General features: G+C 41.7%; 1 protein-coding gene across 1 annotated transcript in view; it reads right to left on the reverse strand.

Moving 5' to 3' along the window:
• LOC147104402 (calcium-binding protein 7) overlaps positions 1-11,092 on the reverse strand; it is a 119,471-nt gene extending 108,379 nt beyond the window's left edge. The window contains exons 1-2 of the mRNA XM_085961729.1: positions 9,891-11,092; positions 8,650-8,793 (exon numbers count right to left, since the gene is read on the reverse strand). Of these exons, the coding sequence (XP_085817855.1) occupies positions 8,650-8,793; positions 9,891-9,999 (253 nt within the window). The 5' untranslated portion in view covers positions 10,000-11,092. The remainder of the gene's footprint in view (positions 1-8,649; positions 8,794-9,890) is intronic.
• Positions 11,093-21,161: the final 10,069 nt, after the last annotated feature.

Below are 21,161 nucleotides of genomic sequence, written 5' to 3' on the forward strand. Positions count from 1 at the left end.
GTGGTGTCCCACAGGGTTCTGCTCTGGGACAGCATCTGTTCACTGTGTAATCAATTACTTGGATATTGCACTAGAGGGAGTGGTGTCTAAATTTGAAGGCACAGTAACTAATTCTGAGGATCAAAGGAAGCTGCAAGGGGATGTTGATAAGGTGGTGGAATGTGAAAAAAAGTCACAGATGACATTTAATGTCAGTAAATATACATTTTTGTAAAAATTATACTTTGAACGTAGGAAAGCTGGGTGACAGGGAAGCGCTGAGAGATTTGGTGGTTCAAGTTCACTAGACATTAAAGGCTTGCTTCTAGTGGATAAGGCTGTAAAAATAGCTAATAAAATACTGGGTTTTATGGCAAGAGGTGTGGAATGTAAATGTCAAGATGCAATGATGAACCTATAAAAAACCGTAATAAGACCACAGTTGGAATACTGTGTGCAGTTTTCGGCTCTGCACTATAGGAAGGATGCTGAGGCAATACAGAGAGCACAGCACAGATATACTAGGATGCTGTCTGATATGAGAAAATCCAAATATGAAGAAAGACTTGAAAAACTGGAGCTGCTTTCATGAGAACAATGGAGATTAAGGGTGATTTGATAGAAGTGTTTAAAATTATGAAGGTATGGGACAGAATAAATATAACCAGACTGTTTTCAGTGATTTTGGAGTCTAAAATGAGAGGGCGTAGATATAAGATTAAATGTGAGAAATTTAGGACCGAGACAAGGAGAAACTTTTTTTACACAGGGGGTTGTGAGGCTGCAGAATGCATGACAGTCGTTAGTGATTGAAGCAGAAACGATGTCAACATTTACAAATAGGTTAGATAGGTGGTCGAAGGAAAAGGGAATAATGGGATATGGGAACAAGATGGACACATGGGATTAGGACTACTGCTCGTGTGGAGGATAAACACCAACATGGACTGGTCGGACTGAATAGCCTGTTTCCATGTCTATGTAATTCTATGTAAATACTCCAGAAAAACACATTGCACTCATACAACACAACCAAGGCACAACCCAGTAACACTAACTCAGTCTGTGGTTTTTTGCGTTGCACAAAAATTAAAATGCCAATTGTCCTAACTGCTGAGCTGTCTTCCATGGGTGCCTGCTGGATCCCTGTGGCCTCACAGTTGAGGGCAATGGTACTCTTCATTGCCACTGATAGTATTGCAGGCTGTCTCTCCAGATCTTTGTGCACCACAGGACATTTCTGAGTCACAGCCTCCCTGAAGAATCTGAGACTCCTCATACACTGCACCTCTATATCCCAGTAAATGACTCCGCTGTGGTATCCCCAACTGTATGTGAATGTGGCAAAAGTAACAATGCACATATGATGGTAGGGATGCAAAATACCCCCAATATTGACTTTCTTCATCAATTGAAAATCAAGCAACACTGATCGATGTATACTTGGATTTTTAAAGGGTCAATTAGCTGGCAGCACGTTCAAATTATGTTTAAAGTAAATAGTAGTCCAGAGGGATCTAATTACTTTCTGTATTTTTCACTATAGACCTAGAAACTACCTAAAAAATAAGATACAATGGGTAACAAGTGGTAATTTTCTCACTGACTTACCAGCATACAGTAAATAGCAGTCCAGCTGTTAAGACTTCTTTGAGCAGCATTAATGCCATTTAACAAATTCCAATGTAGGTTTAACACAGCAATAAGTCCTTCAACCAATTATTAGGGACAGATGTTGCACATGCAATTAACTTTAGACACTTAATAAATCACGCAGTATCACTGCTGGAGGTGAGACTTTTGCCTGCTGCCTCAGCCTCGCTGTGTCCCCGACCCATCACTGAACAGCTAAGAAATCCAGAGGTGCTGTACTGGGCACTTGCTGAGCACCTGAAGGGGAAGGAGCTAATGTTAAAAGAGGCACAACCCCCCTGAAGATGTAAAATACATTCTGATGTTTCCATGTCTTTCCTTTTACAAAGTTGAGAGAGGCTGGGAATGTGAAGGGGTTATGTCTTGGCATCTGACTAAATGGTCCTAATATCACTGGTTGCTCGCTACATTAAGTAGATTATTGTTCAGTCATTCAGAGACTTGAGCCTCTGAGAGCTTTTTAAAGCTGAAGCTATTTGCATTTAATTGGTTAATGATAAATCTACTTTTTAGGAAGTTTCCATGATAAGTATGATTAAGAACTTTAAGTAGCATTTTAAATTTATGCCATCAAATTTCTAGAATGAGGTTAAAATAATTTGGAATTGTGCAATTCACTGAATTAAGTAGCATTTTAAATTTGTGCCATTACATTTCTAGGATGAGGTTAAAATAATTTGCAATTGTGCAATTCACTGAATTATAATGATATACATGAATGAGCTTCTACATGAGAATATAGAGTCAATGCAATGAGTGATAGTATCAGCTTGGCTTGGTGGCAGCATCCTTGCTCCTGAGTTCTGAAGGTTTAAGCCCCCATGCCAGGACCCGAGCATGCTCAGTACAGTACTGATGGATGTGGTGTATTTTGGATGAATTGCTAAACCAAGGGCCCTGTCTGCCTATTCAGGTGGAAGTAACAGATCCGGTGGCATTACTGAAAGAAGAAGAAGAGGGGAGCTCTCCCGATATGCATGCCAACATTCATCCCTGAACCAACACCACCAAAAAAAGATTAACTGGTCATTTATCTCACAGTCAGGAACGGGAGAATTTATAATGGGGAACAAGCAAATGGCATGGCAATTAAATAAATACTTTGGTTCTGTCTTCACGGAAGAGGACACAAATAACTTCCCAAGAATGCTAGGGAACCAAGGGTCTAGTGAGAAGGAGGAATTAAAGGAAATTAGTATTTGTAAAAAAAGTGCTGGAGAAATTAAATGGGACTGAAAGCTGATAAATCCCCAGGGCCTGATAATCTACATCCCAGAGTACTAAAAGAGGTAGCCATGGAAATAGTGGATGCATTGGTTGTCATCTTCCAAAATTCTATAGATTATGGAACAGTTCCTGCAGATTGGAGGGTGGCAAATGTAACCCTGCTATTTAAAAAAGGGAGAGAAAACAGGGAACTACAGACCGGTTAACCTAACATCAGTAGTAGGGAAAATGCTACCGTCTATTTTAAAGGATGTGATAACAGGGCACTTAGAAAATATCAACGGGATTAGACAAAGTCAACGTGGATTTATGAAAGGGAAATCGTGTTTGACAAACCTACTGGAGTTTTTTGAGGATGTAACAGGTAGAATAGATAAGGGAGAACCAGTGGATGTGGTGTATTTGGATTTTCAGAAGGCCTTTGATAAAGTCCCACATAAGAGGTTAGTATGCAAAATTAAAGCACATGGGATTGGGGGTAATATACTGGCATGGATTGAAAATTGGTTAACAGACAGGAAACAGAGAGTAGGAATAAATGGGTCTTTTTCAGGGTGGCAGGCGGTGACTAGTGGGGTACCACAGGGATCAGTGCTTGGGCCCCAGCTATTCACAATATATATCAATGATTTGGATGATGGAACCAAATGTAATATTTCCATGTTTGCTTATGACATGAAACTAGGTGGGATTGAGAGTTGTGAGGAGGATGCAAAGAGGCTTCAAGGCAATTTAGACAAGTTGAGTGAGTGGGCAAATACATGGCAGATGCAGTATAACGTGGATAAATGTGAAGTTATCCACTTCGGTAGGAAAAACAGAAAGATAGAGTATTATTTAAATGGTGATAGATTGGGAAATGTTGAAGCACAAAGGGACCTGGGTGTCCTTGTACACCAGTCACTGAAAGCAAACATGCAGGAGCAGCAAGCAGTTAGGAAGGAAAATGGTATGTTGGTCTTCATTGCAAGAGGATTTGAGTACAGGAGCAAGGATGTCTTACTACAGTTGTACAGGGCCTTGGTGAGACCACACCTGGAGCACTGTGTGCAGTTTTGGTCTCCTTACCTAAGAAAGGATATACTTGCCATAGAGGGAGTGCAGCGAAGGTTCACCAGACTGATTCCTGGGATAGCAGGACTGTCGTATGAGGAGAGATTGGGTCGACTAGGCCTGTATTCACTCGAGTTTAGAAGAATGAGAGGGGATCTCATTGAAACGTATAAAATTCTGACAGGGCTAGACAGACTGGATGCAGGGAGGATGTTTCCCCTGGCTGGGGGCTCTAGAACGAGGAGTCATAGTCTCAGGATACGGGGTAGGACATTTAGGACTGAGATGAGGAGAAATTTCTTCATTCAGAAGGTGGTGAACCTGTGGAATTCTCTGCCACAGAAAGCTGTGGAGGCCAAGTCACTGAATATATTTAAGAAGGAGATAGATAGATTTCTAGACACAAAAGGCATCAAGGGGTATGGGGAGAGTGCGGGAATATGCTATTGAGATAGAGGATCAGCCATGGTCATATTGAATGGCGGAGCAGGCTCGAAGGGCAGAATGGCCTACTCCTGCTCCTATGTTTCTGTTTCTATCTCTTTTGCCATTTGCAGTGTACAAATTGGCTGTTGGATTTGCTTATATAACAACAGAAACTATAATTCAAAAGTAATTAACTGGCTGTGAATCACTTTGGGACATCCTGGGGATGTGAAAGGCATTAGATGCTACATAAAGGCAAGTTCTTTCTTTCTTTTATACTTCTCTGTCCCACTTGAGTTGCCCCATTAACAATTCAAATCTCTTGAAGAAACCATGTATGTCCTCAGGGTTATTCAAATTTGGAAGATGGTTAGATTTAGTAAATCTATTGTGTACCAGATTATGGGCTGCCTGTACTGGATCACACTTGCCTAGTTTGTAACCATGTCCTTCTCCGCCATGTGGCTTTTTCTCCTCATCATAAGAACATAAGAAATAAGAGAAGTAGGCCATATGGCCTCTCGAGCCTGCTCTGCCATTCAATATCATGGCTGATCATCGACCTCAACTCCACTTTCCCGCCCGATCTCCATATCCCTTGATTCCCCGAGAGTCCAAAAATCTATCTCTCTCAGCCTTGAATGTACTCAACGACTCAGCATCCACAGCCCTCTGGGGCAGAGAATTCCAAAGATTCACAACACGCTGAGTGAAGAAATTCCTCCTCATCTCAGTCTTAAATGGCTGACCCCTTATCCTGAGCCTATACCCCCTAGTTCTAGACACTCCAGCCAGGGGAAAACAACCTCTCAGCATCTACCCTGTCAATCCCCTTCAGAATCTTATATGTTTCAATGAGATCACCTCTCATTCTTCTAAACTCCAGAGAGTATTGGCCCATTCTACACAATCTCTCCTCATAGGACAGCCCTCTCATCCCGGAATCAATCTAGTGAACCTTTGTTGCACCGCCTCCAAGGCAAGTATATCCTTCCTTAGATAAGGAGACCAAATCTGTGCACAGTACTCCAGGTGTGGTCTCACCAAGGCCCTGTACAATTGTAGCAAGACTTCCTTACTCTTATACGCCAACCCCCTTGCAATAAATGCCAACATGCCATTTGCCTTCCTTGTTGCTTGCTGTATACCTGCATGCTAGCTTTCTGTGTTTCTTGCACAAGGACACCCAAATCTCTCTCAACACCAACATTTGCAAGTTTCTCACCATTTAAACAATATTCTGTTTTTCTATTCTACCTACCAAAGTGAATAACCTCACATTTCCCTACATTATACTCCATCTGCCACCTTACTGCCCACTCACTCAGTCTATCTATATCCCTTTGCAGACTCTTTGGCCTGAATTTTGCCAGCGCTCAGTGGGCAGGTTCGGAGGAGGGAAATCCGGCAAAATCGCAAAGATTGACAGCGGGTCAACCCGCCTCCAGACAATCTTCCCAGGTGTCGGGTCCTTGATTTGTGCAGGGATCCGACACATAGCGGCGGAAGAGGATTATAGGCACTTAACTGCTTGTTAACAGGTTGTTAACAGGCAGTTAAGAGGCTTTTTGCAATTTTGACAGGTCTACTGCGGGCTTCTTGACGTCTGGACACCACGCCAGATAAGTGTGGTGTGCGTGGGTCTACTGTAATGTTTGTGCATTGATGACAGCTGCAGAAGTGGTGTGAAGGATCCAATGGTACACTGGTGAGTTTCAGAGGTAAGAAAATGTTGGGAAAATCATTTTTAATATATTTAGACTTTTCTGTAGATGACAAGTTTTGAATTGTTTGTGTAGTCCCACCTTATTGGGAGAAACTCTCTCACTAGTGACAGATCGCTTCTGTAACCTTACCTGCAACTGCCATCTGTTCTAGCCTAAGGAGGGAGTCACTGGAGAGCCTGGATGCAAGGGCTCACCTTTGTACAGTGATTGTCAGTGTTTGCAGCACTTCAAGGCTGTCAAGCACTGAAAAATCAGCTGTCAAAAAAATGGTGCGTGGCCCCTTTAAGAAAACCGGCAGATGACGTGTCATCAAATTATGTCGGCTTCCTCTTAATTGGCCGGCAAGCCCGCAGGGCGGGCTTAACAAGGCCAATTGATGCAAAATCACATCTGTGCGTCAGACATCATTGGGGGCAGGACTGGAACCCGGAAGGCAGCTGTCCGGCTCCCAAGCCGCATTGACCGGAAAAATTGTGGCCCTCCTCACAGCTTACTGTCCCACCTAGCTTTGTATCATCAGCAAACTTGGATACATTACACTCAGCCCCTTCATCTAGGTCATTAATATAGATTGTAAATAGCTGAGACCCCAACACTGATCCTTGTGGCACCCCACTAGTTACAGCCGGCCAGCCTGAAAAAGATCTGTTTATCCCTACTCTCTGTTTTCTGTCCATTAACCAATTCTCTATCGATGATACTATATTACCCCCAACCCCATGAGCCCTAACCTTTTATGTGGCATCTTATCAAATGCCTTTTGGGAATCCAAATATACTACATTCCCTTTATCAACCCTGCTAGTTACATCCTCAATTTGTCAAACACGATTTCTCTTTCATAAAATCATGGAACTGGGGTTCTTTCTTGCTAGATTTGTGTATGTGTTGCTTCTTCTTCTGTTGGTGTAGCTCATGCTGGCATTGAAGTTACCATTTCATCTCTATTTTCTGTTCCCTCCAGGCATTGCATTTCATTTTCATCTCACTGTTGTGGCTTATCCATCACCAATTCTGACTCCAGTTTGTGCACTTCAAGTTGTTTTTCCCTTCTTTTTGGACATTATCTGAACCTATTCTGGTCTCATTTAAACTTTAAAGAACCTGTCGGACCTGTGAGTGATATTTTCCTACCAGGCTGCCACCAGTTCTCATGTTTTGCTTTGAACGGTAACTGAGTTTCCCCCTCAACACATCTCTTATTATCCAGAAGCGGCCATTAATCCGGCACAGAGGTGTGTGGCCCGCAGACGAACAATGGTCAGCATTGGCAATAATCTGCCTCCCGGAATACACACGGTCTGGTGTTAGCCTAGCAATCAGTTTAATATAGCAGATTATCCACCGCTCGTTGCAGGCTAAAATAATTATATATTTATTTATTTACAATTTAAAAAACTCGATGAAGCGTCGGAAAAAGACAATACTACAACAATCGACTGAACAAGTATTTAGCGAGGCACACAAGAGATTAATTGCTCTTTGGCATCTTCTGAAGGAGACGTGAGGATAACATATTCAAATTTGCTGCTCAGGGTTTCTTTAAAAAACGCGGCAAATCAAGGCTCCCTTTCCCTCGATCATTCGGACACAATCGTGCTCTGAGTGACTCGCTTTCCAGGTACCAGAGACCCCTCTTTCTACCCAAGGTTATCCTCTTGGCATTAGAATTCCGGCCAAGCCTTTGATGAGATCCACATTCCATAAACTCAATTGGCAGCGAGATTGGGTAATCAGCCCAAACATGACCAAGTTACATCGGGACAATTCAACATGCTTGAGACTATTACACCTCAAACGTAGCAACCAACGCCTTGCCGTTCAGAGCCTCTTCGATACACTTTCCTACAGTAAATAATGCGCACTGCTCGCTCAGCTTGAGACCATTTCTCTGATACCAGCTAAACTCTTGTAGGCTCAGGAAAGCAGTCATTGGCATTTTAAATTGTGGACAACCGCCATTGCTTCCAGTAAATAGTACCCAATTTTTATCATTGGAACTAAGTGCCATTGTCTGGGGCCTGCCGGGGCCAAAAAACATCTTGGATGTAAAGTGACAGTACAGTACATTATTTTCTACCTTCTTTACAGTGTGCTTTATTTACTTTGCTAAATACTGCCAGCGCTTCAACTTTAACACCCTGTTCAGATTGTATTTAGTTGTACTTGTTTAATTGGGTTGTATCATTTTGATGTAAAACCTGTTGCTTTCCTAGGCCTAATATTAATTGGCAGCTGTGGACTTTAACCTTTCCATGACCCACTTAGCTCCATGTTATCGAACCTCTGGTTAGGTGGGATCGGGTTGTGGCACAACAGAAAACGAACGTTTACGAGACAACAAACGAATGACCAATTCAGCAAACATTTCCCAATAACTGAACTCGACAGAAACCAGATCACGGGCAAATTATTACTGCTGGAGCGAATTCCGAATTGATCCACACCTTATGTGAATTCTTGAGTTTAAATCATCGTGTAGATTAAAACACCTGTCTAACTCTGAACCACAGTGCATGTTATTTTAATTTTGACACTTGATGAGAGAGTGCCGGAATGCAAGAGGTTTGTATTCTGCTTCCTACCGTCCATATCCAGTCTCTGGATGATCACCTCGAGTTCCACCTCATTAGGCATGTAGCCCAGTGATCGCATCGCCATCCCCAGTTCCTGCTTCGAGATAAACCCGTTTCCATCGCGGTCAAAGACTTTAAAAGCCTCACGGATCTCTGTTGGGAGGAAGTAGGTTTAATGAAATTCAGACTGAGGTTATTGTAGAATCTGTAAGGCACGGCAGCTCATTGAGAACATTCTGGTTAGACAGAAGTTACACCAATGTCTGGAAAATACAGACAGGAGTCCAATAGCTTGCGTCGATTTGGATTTAATTTTTTCAGTGATCTTGGGGTGTTATTGACTTGAATCACCTTTACAAGATTCATTATCAATGCTGTTGCTCTCCCGCACATTTACACGTGCAACTAATTCATGAAGATAATCGTGACCGAATTCTCAAAGCAGCAAGTGATTTCATGAATATGTGCAAACATTGGTGTATATGTTTAGCAGCGGGCTATTAAAGAGAACATTGAACTGGGACACCGCACCGCATTAAACCTCTTTAAATCCATGACAAATTTCAATTACTGATTAAAGTTCTCCACAGAGCGGAAAGAGAGGAAGAAGATATCCAGCAACACGTTCGCACGTTGCTACGAGATCGGTCCATGCGCCCAGGCAATGTTTTATTATCTGCTTGATTGATGTTTAAGGCTGGAAATATCAAGCCTTTAGTGTAAGATGTCCACCTCAGCCCTAAGGTGCATTCTGGAATAGATTGTCCCCAACAATAAAAGCAATTAAATCGACATGGACGAGGAAAATTGGTCTCAGTCTTCCTCCCACCAATGGCAAAGGAAAACTGGACCAGCAGACGCGCGCTGAATGTCAATGCTCTGTATTCCAACCGAACACTCGGCCCCTTTCCCCATGATCTCAATTTCTCCCTTCATTTATTCCATATGTGTTTGTGACAGTATTTAGCATGGGTTTCTGCCTCGGTTTATCTTCCCCTATCTAATGCACTCGCTCTATCACTCACCTGTCTATAAAAACGCTTCTATTTCTTGTACAATGAAACATTTCCACAGTCGCAATCCTCTGTTCTAACTACGGGAGAAGAAATCTCGGATCCCTCTCAGCAACAGTTTCAGTTTGTGAGAAACGCCGTAAACGCAGGTTGCGAGTGTAGCATAAAACAAACATGCCACAGTCCTCACAGGTAACACGACCAAGATGTGAAATAAGAGACGTGAATAGCACTAACCTTCCAGTTCATCCTCAGGTATGTCTACAGGGTCTTGGTTGGTGAGGATATCAGGGATCGTGTAGATACCCCTGTACATTAAAGTCGCGGTCACTGGGTGCATAGGCATGTTTAATCTCTAGATCACAGAGACTCTTCACCCTGATCTTCATACGGCGAGTTTGAAAGAACCTTCCCTTTCTGTCACTTCCAGAGAATCAGCACTCGGGAGCCAAGCGAAAGACATGCTGGTGCGGCATTAATTTTTTGCGAAGGAATCCGCTGCAAGACTCCATTCATTTCTTCGCGAGTAAAGGAGCTCCGAGCTCTGCCCCCTCTCTGGTTTGTCCTCGCTCCTTCACAGTCCCTGACACGTGGCTTCACTCAGGCAAATTCTATCTGACACTGACTGGGAACCGGGAAAGCGGGTTGGAAATCAATCAGGTCACACTCTGCAGATCTGCTCCAGCGTCGAGGCTTACTTGATCTGTAGTTAGGTTCCCGAATTGTGATCCTTATTGCGAGGGTTCATCTCCGAAACCAGCAGCTCTTCCCCTCCCCACTCTTCAAATGGACACTCCAGGTTTTCCAAAACATGAATGATTAATTCTGAACCCCAATTTATTTACTTTCATATTCACAACAATCGGATCTTATGTAAACACCAATCCACTGTATGCAAACACATGACAGCGGCTGAGAAATATAAACACCTCTCAATGTCTGTTTTAGTTACAAATCTTAATCTGGTTCAAGGAAGGCTGGTCACGGAGCCCAGTCCCTGTAGGGGGGAGGTATAGGCCACAGGGACTACCGCAGGACCATTTCGATATGGTCTTTCAGCGGAGGTTGGGGGAAGCTGTTGTCAACAAGTAAAGGTGCAGACATTTAGCACTGATCCCATGGGATCCAGCCAGTTAAATCGGGAAGGGCCGATAGCCGATAGACAGTTCAAAAGGACACAGACGTACTGAATGAATTAGGAACAGGGCAGACTAGGTGGGAACCGAGCGAGAAGTTGCTTCCAACTGGATTGTAAATGTGAGAAGCCATCAGCAAAACGAAATGATTCAAAACTGTACTTTTTAAATATTGTCCTAAATTCATACATTAACTTTTATTTAACACACGGGTTCTGCAACAAGCTGTAATCCTTAAAAACCCACGTCATGGGAAAGTCCTCAGAGCTTCGAACGATCTCGGAAGTCTGACTATGTTGACTTGCACATTCTTGGAGTTTTCACAGAGTGATCGCGGTTCATCCGACGAAGGATCTCTTAATCACTTCTCTCGATGAATTTCAATTTGCCCTGTAGTCGCGATGTTTGGAAGTAACATATACTAAACCCACCTTCAAAATCGAGCCCATTGGATTTCCAAAATGGAACTAGAATAAGCAAGCTAGCTCACACCCAGCTCCATACCTATGGCGACTCCCAAAATATTCCAACGCATTAGAAACAGTTACAACCAGGATCAATTCTATTTTGCCAAAAGCAAACGCATTAGTTTCAAAATAAAGTTAAGTCTGGAAGTCTCCAGTAAATGCAATAATAATTAGGGACGCGATGATCCACTTGCTCTTAAAATGAAAGTGATTATTATGAAAAAGCAGATGAGAAGAAGGGAATCAACCGAAACTTCAGTAGAACGATGACCAGGAATTGATATTGGTTCGAAAAGTTATGAGGACTAAGATATATAATGCTTAATGACGTGGACCAGTCAAAAGGAACCATTTTAGATGGTTGTCCCTAAAATATGACCCTGTTATTTTGAAAAGTAATGCTTGATTTATACGATTTTATTGGACTGGGATACTTCCACCAGTAAACCATGTTATCGTAAGTGTTGGTGTGGAGATGCCGGAGTTGGACTGGGGTGGAAAAATGTAAGAAGTCACACAACACCAGGTTATAGTCCAACAGCTTTATTTGAAATCACAAGCTTTCGGAGCGCTGCTCCTTCTTCAGGTGAAGTGGAGAAATGCATAAAGACACAGCTTATATAGTCAGAGAATCATGTCTCGTCGAGCAGAAACTGATAGCCAAGTTCCGCACCCATGAGGACGGCCTCAACTGAGATCTTGGGTTCATGTCACGCTACATGTAACCCCACCTGATGCAGGGTCATCCAGACTCGAGTCGACATTGGCTTGTTCTCTCTACACAGATGCGGCCGGACCTGCTGTGATTTCCAGCCAAAAAAAAAAATGTTTTTTGTCTGTTTTTTTGTTTTTCATACAGACCCCAGCATCTGCAATATTTGACCCCTTGTGACCCCACCTCATTGTTCTTTGATGTAATGTTTCCCTGACTGACCTGTTTGGACACCATTCACACCTTTGACTGCTGTGATTATCTCTCTGCCGAGGTGTGATAAATGGCAGTTGGAAAGGTTACCTGTAAACATCTGACATGATTCTCTGACTATATAAGCTGTGTCTTTATGCATTTCTCCACTTCACCTGAAGAAGGAGCAGCGCTCCGAAAGCTTGTGATTTCAAATAAAGCTGTTGGACTATAACCTGGTGTTGTGTGACTTCTTACAATCGTAAGTGTTGTAATGAGCACTTTAGAGGATGATCTATATGTGTGTACTGGTGATTTTTTTTTAACACTGGTATGTTTTGGAAGGACCATGGTTACCAGTGTGAATTATTGTTAAACATTTCTATTAAAAAAAACCACAAGAAGAACGTGAAACTATAAGATAGATAACGTGTCATTATTCAAATCAAAGAACACAACTGCTCTCTACAAACAGGGTGACGTAAAATAGGCATAACCCAGAGGTGCGAGACTGAAAAAAAAGGAAACAATGTCAGAAATTTAGAATTAAATATATTGGCCCATGATTACGAGAAGCAAATTAGTTTTCAACTCAACTTTTATATTACAAGAAATTTAAAATTTTCCTCGTAGTTGCATTAATTTATTCCAATTACGTGATTTGTGACATTCCAAGTCACAGCTAGGTTGCATTGCACACTTAGTCTAATTTATAGCTGGGTTGCATCACTCCTCAATCTTCAGGTTATACCAACTGTAGGTGGAAATTGAATTAGGTGAGACATGTATTCTGAATGTAACTTTGAAACATTTTCAGGACTACTTTTAGTCCTTGACAATTAATTTTTTTGTTACAAATTTATTATTAAACATTTTTTAATAGGAAACTTTGCTTCTTATCATTATGTGCTTGGATTATTTCTAAAGAATAACGATCAAAACCATCACAAATGTCACAAAGTTTGTTTGTTTAAGAATTAGCATGGTAAATCTTTAAAAGGAGTAGAGGAATAAAGAGGGGTTCAGATAGAAAAACCTTTAAAAATGGGAGGACACATTGGTGAAGTTGTTTAAATAACCATATGGGGTCCAGGTTTAATAAAAGAGGCATCAAGCACCAAAGCAATGCTACACCTATACACGCCATTGGTTAGGTCAAGTTAGAATACTGTGTTCATTATTGGGTATCGTACTTTAGGAAGGATGTCAAGGACATGAAAATGGAGCAGAATCATAGAATCATAGAATGATACAGGACAGAAGAAGGCCATTCGGCCCATCGTGCCTGTGCCGGCTCTTTGAAAGAACTATCCAATTAGTCCCACTCCCCTGCTCTTTTCCCCATAGCCCTGCAAATTTCTTCCCTTCAAGTATTTACCCAATTCCCTTTTGAAAGTTACTAATGAATCTGCTTCCACCACCCTTTCAGGCAGTGCTTTCCAGATTGCAACTTGCTGCATAAAAAAACTCAAGTTGCCTCTAGTTCTTTTGCCTATCATCTTAAATCTGTGTCCTTTGGTTACCGACCCTTCTGCCACTGTTTCTCCTTATTTACTCTATCAAAACCATCCATGATTGAAAAAACCTCGATCAAATCTCTTAACCTTCTCTGCTCTAAGGAGAACAACCCTAGCTTCTCCAGTCTTTCTATTTAACATTCTAGAAAATCTCTTCTGCACCCTCTCTAAGGCCTTGACATTCTCCTAAAATGTGTGGTCTAGAACTGAACACAATACTCCAGATGAGGCCTAACCAGTATTTTATAATGGTTTAGCATAATTTCCTTGCTTTTGTACTCTATGCCTCTATTAATAAAGTCAAAGATCCCAAATGCTTTTTTAACGGCCTTCTCAACTTGTTCTGCCACCTTCAAGATTTGTGTACCTACACCCTAGGTCTCTCTGTTCCTGCACCCCCTTTAACATTGTACCATTTAGTTCAGATTGCCTCTCCTCATTCTTCCTACCAAAATGTATCATTTCACACTTCCCTGCGTTAAATTTCATCTGCCATGTGTCTGCCCATTTCACCAGTTTGTCTATGTCTTCCTGAAGTCTGTTACTATCCTCCTCATTGTTTACTACATTTCTGAGTTTCATATTATCTGCAAACTTTGAAATTCTGCCCTGTATACCCAAGTCCAGGTCATTAATATATATCAAAAAGAGCAGTGGTCCTAACACCGATCCCTGGGGGGACACCACTGCACACTTCCCTCCAGTCTGAAAAACAACCATTCACCACTACGAAAGGTCTGACGAAAGGTCATCGACCTGAAATGTTAACTCTGTTTCTCCCTTCACAGATGCTGCCTGACCTGCTGAGTTTCTCCAGCGTCTTCTGTTTTTACTTCACCACTACTCTCTGCTTTCTGTCCCTTAGCCAATTTTGTCCCCACTGTCCCTTTAGCCCAATGGGCTTTAATTTTGCTTACAAGTCTATCATGTGGTACTTTGTCAAACACCTTTTGAAAGTCCATACACACAACACCAACCGCACTACCCTCATCAACCCTCTCTGTTACTTTATTAAAGAACTCAGTCTAGTTAGTGAAACACGATTTCCCTTTAACAAATCCATGCTAACTTTCATTTATTAGCCCATCATTTTCCAAGTACTAATTAATTTTTTCCCGGATTATTGTCTCGAAAATTTTTCACACTACTGCCATTAGGCTGACTGGCCTGTAATTGTGGTGTTAATCCCTCTCCCCTTTTTTGAACAGGGGTGTAACATTTACAATCCTCCAGTTCTCTGGCATCACCCCCATATCTAAGGAGGACTGGAAGATTGTGGCCAGAGCCTCTGCAATCTCCACCCTTACTTCCCTCAGTAACCTAGGATGCAGCCCATCCGGACCGGGTGACTTCTCTACTTTGGGTACTGCTAACCTTTTCAGTACCTCCTCTTTATCTATTTTTACCCTATCCAATTTCTCCACTATCTCCTCCTTTACTGCTACATTGGCAGCATCCTCTTTTCTAGCGAAGACAGATGTAAAGTACTCATTTAGCACCACAGCCATGCCATCTGCCTCCACAAGAAGATGTTCTTTTTGGTCCCTAATTGGCCCCATCCTTCCTTTGGCTTTCCTTTTACTATTTATATGCTTATAAAGACTTTTGGCTTCCCTTTTATATTAGAACATAAGAACATAAGAAATAGGAGCAGGAGTAGGCCATTTGGCCCTTCAAGACTGATCCGCTATTTAATAAGATCATGGCAGATCTTTTACCTCAACTCCTTTCCTGCACTATCCCCATATCCCTTGATTCCCTTAGTATCCAAATATCTATCGATCGCTGTCTTGAATATACTCAACGACTGAGCATCCACAGCCCACTGGTGTAGGGAATTCCAAAGAGTCACAACCCTTCAAGTGAAGACATTTCTCATCATCTCAGTCCTGAATGGCCGACCTCTTATCCTGAGACTGTGACCCCCTAGTACTAGACACCCCAGCCAAGGGAAACATCCTCCCAGCATCCACCTTGTCAAGCCTTTTAAGAATTTCAATGAGATCACCTCTTATTCTTCTAAACTCTAGGGAATATAGGCCTAGTCTACTCAATCTCTCCTCATAGGACAATCCCCTCATCACATGAATCAGTCTGGTGAACCTTAGTTCCACTCCCTCTAAGGCAAGCATATCCTTCCTTAGGTAAGGAGACCAAAACTGTACACAGTCATCATCATCGGCGACCACTCGAATTCGAGTATGGTATGTCCTTCATCAGTCATCTACTTGTGGGTCTTCAGGTGGCTGTGGAGGCCAATCCGAGATCCACAGACTCTACTACAGTGTGGGCATGTAAGACTATTGGTAGTAACTGGAGTATGGCTCTTCTTAGGTTGTTGTCTCTCCTTACGGCGCTGGCGTTTATCCTCAGCGGCACGCTGGAGATTCTTTTCATGTAGTGCGGCACCGTTGTGGATGCATTTTCTCCAATTGTCTCTGTCCAGTGCGATTTCCTCCCAGTTATTAATATCGATATGGAACTTTTTAAGGATTACTTTGATGTTATCTTTGTAACACTTCTTTTGACCACCAGGAGACCTCTGCCCTTCCTTCAACTGGGAGTACAGAACCTGTTTTGGGAGACATGAGTCTGACATGTGAATGACATGTCTAATCCATCGGAGTTGATGCTGCATGATGAGCGTAGTGATGCTGTAGATATTGGCCTCTTCAAGTATACTCCAGTTGGTATGCTTGTCCTGCCAGCTGACCCTCAAGAGTTTGCATAGAGAGCGTTGGTGGTATTGCTCTAAGGCTTTGAGATGTCTACTGTACGTAGTCCAGGTTTCAGCTCCATATAAAAGGGTGGGAAGGATGATGGCTTTGTATACAAGAATTTTAGTTTGGACTTGGAGGTCATGATTTTCAAAGACTCTCCTCCTCAGTTTAGAAAAGGCTGCACTTGCACAACTCAGGCGGTGATGGATTTCAGAATCAATGTCAGCTTTGGAGGATAAATGGCTACCAAGATATGGAAAGGTGTTGACATTTTCAAGGGTGTTATTATCAATCTTTATAGAGGGAGGAGTTGCAAGCTGATTAGGTGATGGCTGGTGGAGCACCTGGGTTTTCTTTATATTCATGGTGAGGCCCAGAAGTTTGTAGGCTCTGGAAAAAGCATTCAAGGTGTTTTGTAGATCATGCTTGGAAAGAGCTGTAATGGTGTTATCATCTGCATACTGTAACTCCATAATGGTAGTGATGGAGACTTTGCTCTTGGCCTTAAGCCTGTTGAGATTGAAAAGTCGGCCATCAGTACGGTAAAGGATTTGAATTCCGGTGGGCAGATCATTGCCGATGAGATGGAGGATAACTGAGATGAACACTGCAAAAGGGTTGGAGCAATGATGCAGCCCTGTTTTACTCCTGTCTCAACTGTAAAGGTCTCTGAAATAGAACCGCTGCTGCTGAGAACTGCTGCGGACATGTTGTCATGTAGCAGCCTCAGAACTAAGATGAATTTATCGGGGCAACCAAGCTTAGACAAGATATGCCATAAAGTCTCATCAAAGCCCTATATAATTATAGTAAAATGTCTTTACTCTTATACTCCAATCCTTTTGTAATAAAGGCTAACATACCATTTGCTTTCCTAATTGCTTGCTGTACCTGCATGTTAACTTTGTATGATTTGTGTACAAGGACACCCAGGTCCTTCTGAATACCAACATTTCCCAGTCTCTCACCATTTAAAAAATATTATTTTTCTCTATTTTTTTCTACCAAAGTGGATAACTTCACACTTCTCTACATTATATTCCATCTGCCATGTTCTTGCCCACTAACTTAACCTGTCTATATCCCTTTGCAGCTTCCTTGCATCCTCCTCACAGTTTACTTTCCTACCTAACTTTGTATCGTCAGCAAACCTGGATACCTTACACTCAGTCCTCTCATCTAAGTCATTGATAGAGATTGTGAATAGCTGAAGCCCAAGCTCTGATCCTTGCGGTACCCCACTAGTTATAGCTTACCAACCCGAAAATGAGTTGTTAATTTCTACTCCCTGTTTTCTGTCCATTAACTAATCCTCAATCCATGCTAATATATTACCTCCAATCCCATGAGCCCTAATTTTGTGTAATAACCTCTTGTGTGGCACCTTATCGAATGCTTTTTGAAAATCTAAATACACTACATCCACTGGTTCCCCCTTATCTATCCTGATTAGCTGCTAATCTATTCCCATACTGTCATTTTGTCCCTCATATACCCTTGTAAGATCTTAATGATCTCGGAGTTCTTGGACAAGACACCAATCGGCAGCAGCCAGTATGTTTGAACAATAGATCAAGATTTATTAAGCTTACAGCGTAATATACTTAATATTAGGTGATAGCTTTAACGAGTAGCTGGCAGCCCTTGGTCTCTGGGACCTCTCGGACACAGACGACGTCGTCTTAAGTCTGTTCCTTTGTTCTCGCAATACGTCTGTGTGAAGTTGTTCTTTGAGTATCGAGGTTTTAACCCTTTTCTTATCAAAAGTTGGTTTGGCCAGTGTCCATATATGGTCTTTAACAAAATCACCTTTTTTAATTGGTTTTAATGGTCAAAATACCATTGTCACTCAGACTAAGGTAGCATCCCGCCTATCCAGTATTTTTCTGTCAACCCTATCCTGCTGTCTTGTTATCTTGTTTATAGTTTTTCACGCCATTGGAATTTACAATATCTCTTTCATTTCATAGCCTCCCTGGTACAAGGCTGCCCATATCAGCGCTGTTTCACTAGTCTTGAGGTATCCAGACTATCTCACTTTAATCTACCAGATAAATACCTTAACTTCCATGATCTCTCTCATTTTATGTCCTTATACTAATTATCCTTTAAATATTGTTGCAATTAGTTTTGTTAAGCGAATTCTAAGTTCTATTCATTATAATATGTTATTTAATGATTTGACCTTCACTTGCAGCCTGTAGCTACTTGTTATCAAAGCTTAGTCAAAACTGCATTTGGCTGTTCCTGCAGCTGCATTCTGAACAAGTCTTAGCTTTTTAGTTACCCAGGAGTAATTATGGGTAACATTATTTGGTCAATGACTACACTTGAAGTTATACATATATGATTCTCGTCTACTAAATATCTTTAAATATCAGCCTTTCCTACACCCTTCTTTAGATCTCCTTTGTACTTTCTGTATTCAGCTTGGTTACTGAATTATCAACATTACATTTATCATAAGTCTCCTTTTTCTGTTTCATTTTAATCTTTATATCTTTAGTCATCTAGTGAGCTCTAACTTTGGATGCACTTCCTTTCCCCCTCATGAGAATGTGTCTATTCTGTACCTGAACTATCTCCTCTTTGAAGGCCTCCCATTTTTGAATTACGTTTTTGCCCACCAATTTTTGATTCCAATCCACCTGGTTCAGATCCCCTTTTAACTCACTGAAATTAGCTTTCCTCCAGTTAAGTCATTTTATGCTTGATTGTTCCTTGTTCTTTTCCATTATTATTCTAAACCTGATAATATTATGATCACTGTTCCCCAAATGCTCCCTGACTGAAACATGCTCCACTTCATTCCCAGAACTAGATCCAGCACTGCTTCCTTCCTTATTGGGCTGGAAACACACTGATCAAGAAAGTTCTTGTACACATTTTGAAAATTCCTCCACCCTTTGCCCTTTACACTGTTATTATCCCAGTCTATATTAGGATAATTGAAGCCCCCCATTATCATGACTCTATAGTTCTTGCACCTTTCTGTAATTTGTCTGCAAATTTGCTCCTCTATCTCCTTCCTACTATTTAGTGGCCTATAATATACACAAAGTAACATAATAGCTCCTCTATTGTTCTTTAATTTTAACCGAATAGATTCTGTCAATTATATCACCCCTTTTCAGAGCTACAATAGCTTTTTTGATCAATACTGCCATTCCCTCCTTTTTTTCCTTCCCTATCTTTCCTGAATACACGGTAGCCAGGAATATTAAGTTCCCAATCCTCCCCTTGTTTGAGCCATGTCTCTGCTCTTGCCACTATATCATAATCCAATGTGGCAACTTGTGCCGGCAGCTCACCATCTTATTTATCACGCTACGTGCATTTACGCACATGCACTCCAAACCCATCTTAGACTGCCTTGTATTTGTCTCCTTCCTGATCCCTCCTATTTCTGAACTATTCTTTAGTGCTATTCGTGTCTCCCAGTCCTCTATGCACCTTGTTTCTCCTGGTGACCAACCCCCAGCCAAATTAATTTAACCCCTCCCCGACAGCACTAGTTAACCTCCCCATGAGGACATTGGTCCCATGAGCTGCAAGCTGTCCATCTTGAACAGGTCTCTTCTGCCCCAGAACTGCACCCAATGCCCCAGGAATCTGCAGCCTTCCTTCCTTACCATTTCTCCAGCCACATGTTAACCTGTTTTATCCTACTATTCCTATACGCACTAGCATATCGCACTGGGACTAATCTAGCTACCTTTGTGGTGCTACTTTTTACCTTCCTCCCTAGCTCCTCAAACTCTGACTGCATGGCCTCAACCCTTTTCCTTCCTATGTCATTGCTTCCTACATAGACCACAGCTTTTGGCTGTTCTCCTTCCCACCCTCAAAATGTTCTGCATCCTCTCGGTGATGTCCTTTACCCTGATGCCAGGGAGGCAAAACGTCATGTGGGACTTATGTTGACGGTTGCAGAAACTAAAATAACCAATTCAATATTACAATTTGCCATGGTGCAATTTGAACTCACGACCTTTTGGTTGCGAGTCCAGTACCATAATCACTAAGCTACTGTACAGAAGAGATACACTAAGATAATAACAGGGATGAGAAGCTTCTGTTATGAGGATGGACAAGAGAAAACGGAACATTCTTCATTACAGCAGAGGTTACAAGGCGACCTGACAGAGGTGTTCAAAATTCTGACGGTTTTTGATAAGGTAAATTGGGAAAAGTTATTTCCACTGGTTGGTGAGTAAATAACTAGAGGGTAGGAATTTAAGAATATCATCAAAAGGACAAAGGGAGGGGTTAGGAGAGTTCCTTATAAGCAGAGGATTGTTAGTACAGGGAATCCCTTACCAGAAACATTGGTGGAAGCAGAATCTATAATAGCTTTTAAAAGGGAATATTTGGAAAAGAGAAAAAAGGTCCAAATGTATGGGGAAAAGCGAGTAGAATGGGACCAAGTGAGTAGCTCTTTCAGAGAAGCAGCCACAGGGCACATAATCTCCTGCTGGTGTAATGTCACAATCTCAGTATGTTCCTGGTGAATAAATTGAGAGTGCATGAATTGCATGCTGATATCAACATGGTGGGAAAAAAGTGATAAGAACTTATTACTCAACATCAAAAGCTTTTATCTCCCACTGGTCATATTCTATTTAACATGAAATATTTGCCATTAATGGTATTTATAAGACTAATTGGCTGAGAACTAAAACACACAATAATGCCTGACAAAAGGAATGATTCGTTGCTGAGACAACTACAGTCCTAAAAGTAGTAAAGCCAGTAATTGAATGA

Source organism: Somniosus microcephalus, chromosome 19, assembly GCF_052327205.1.
Source record: "Somniosus microcephalus isolate GS21.2 chromosome 19, FLI_Smic_1.0, whole genome shotgun sequence".
NCBI lineage: Eukaryota > Metazoa > Chordata > Chondrichthyes > Squaliformes > Somniosidae > Somniosus > Somniosus microcephalus.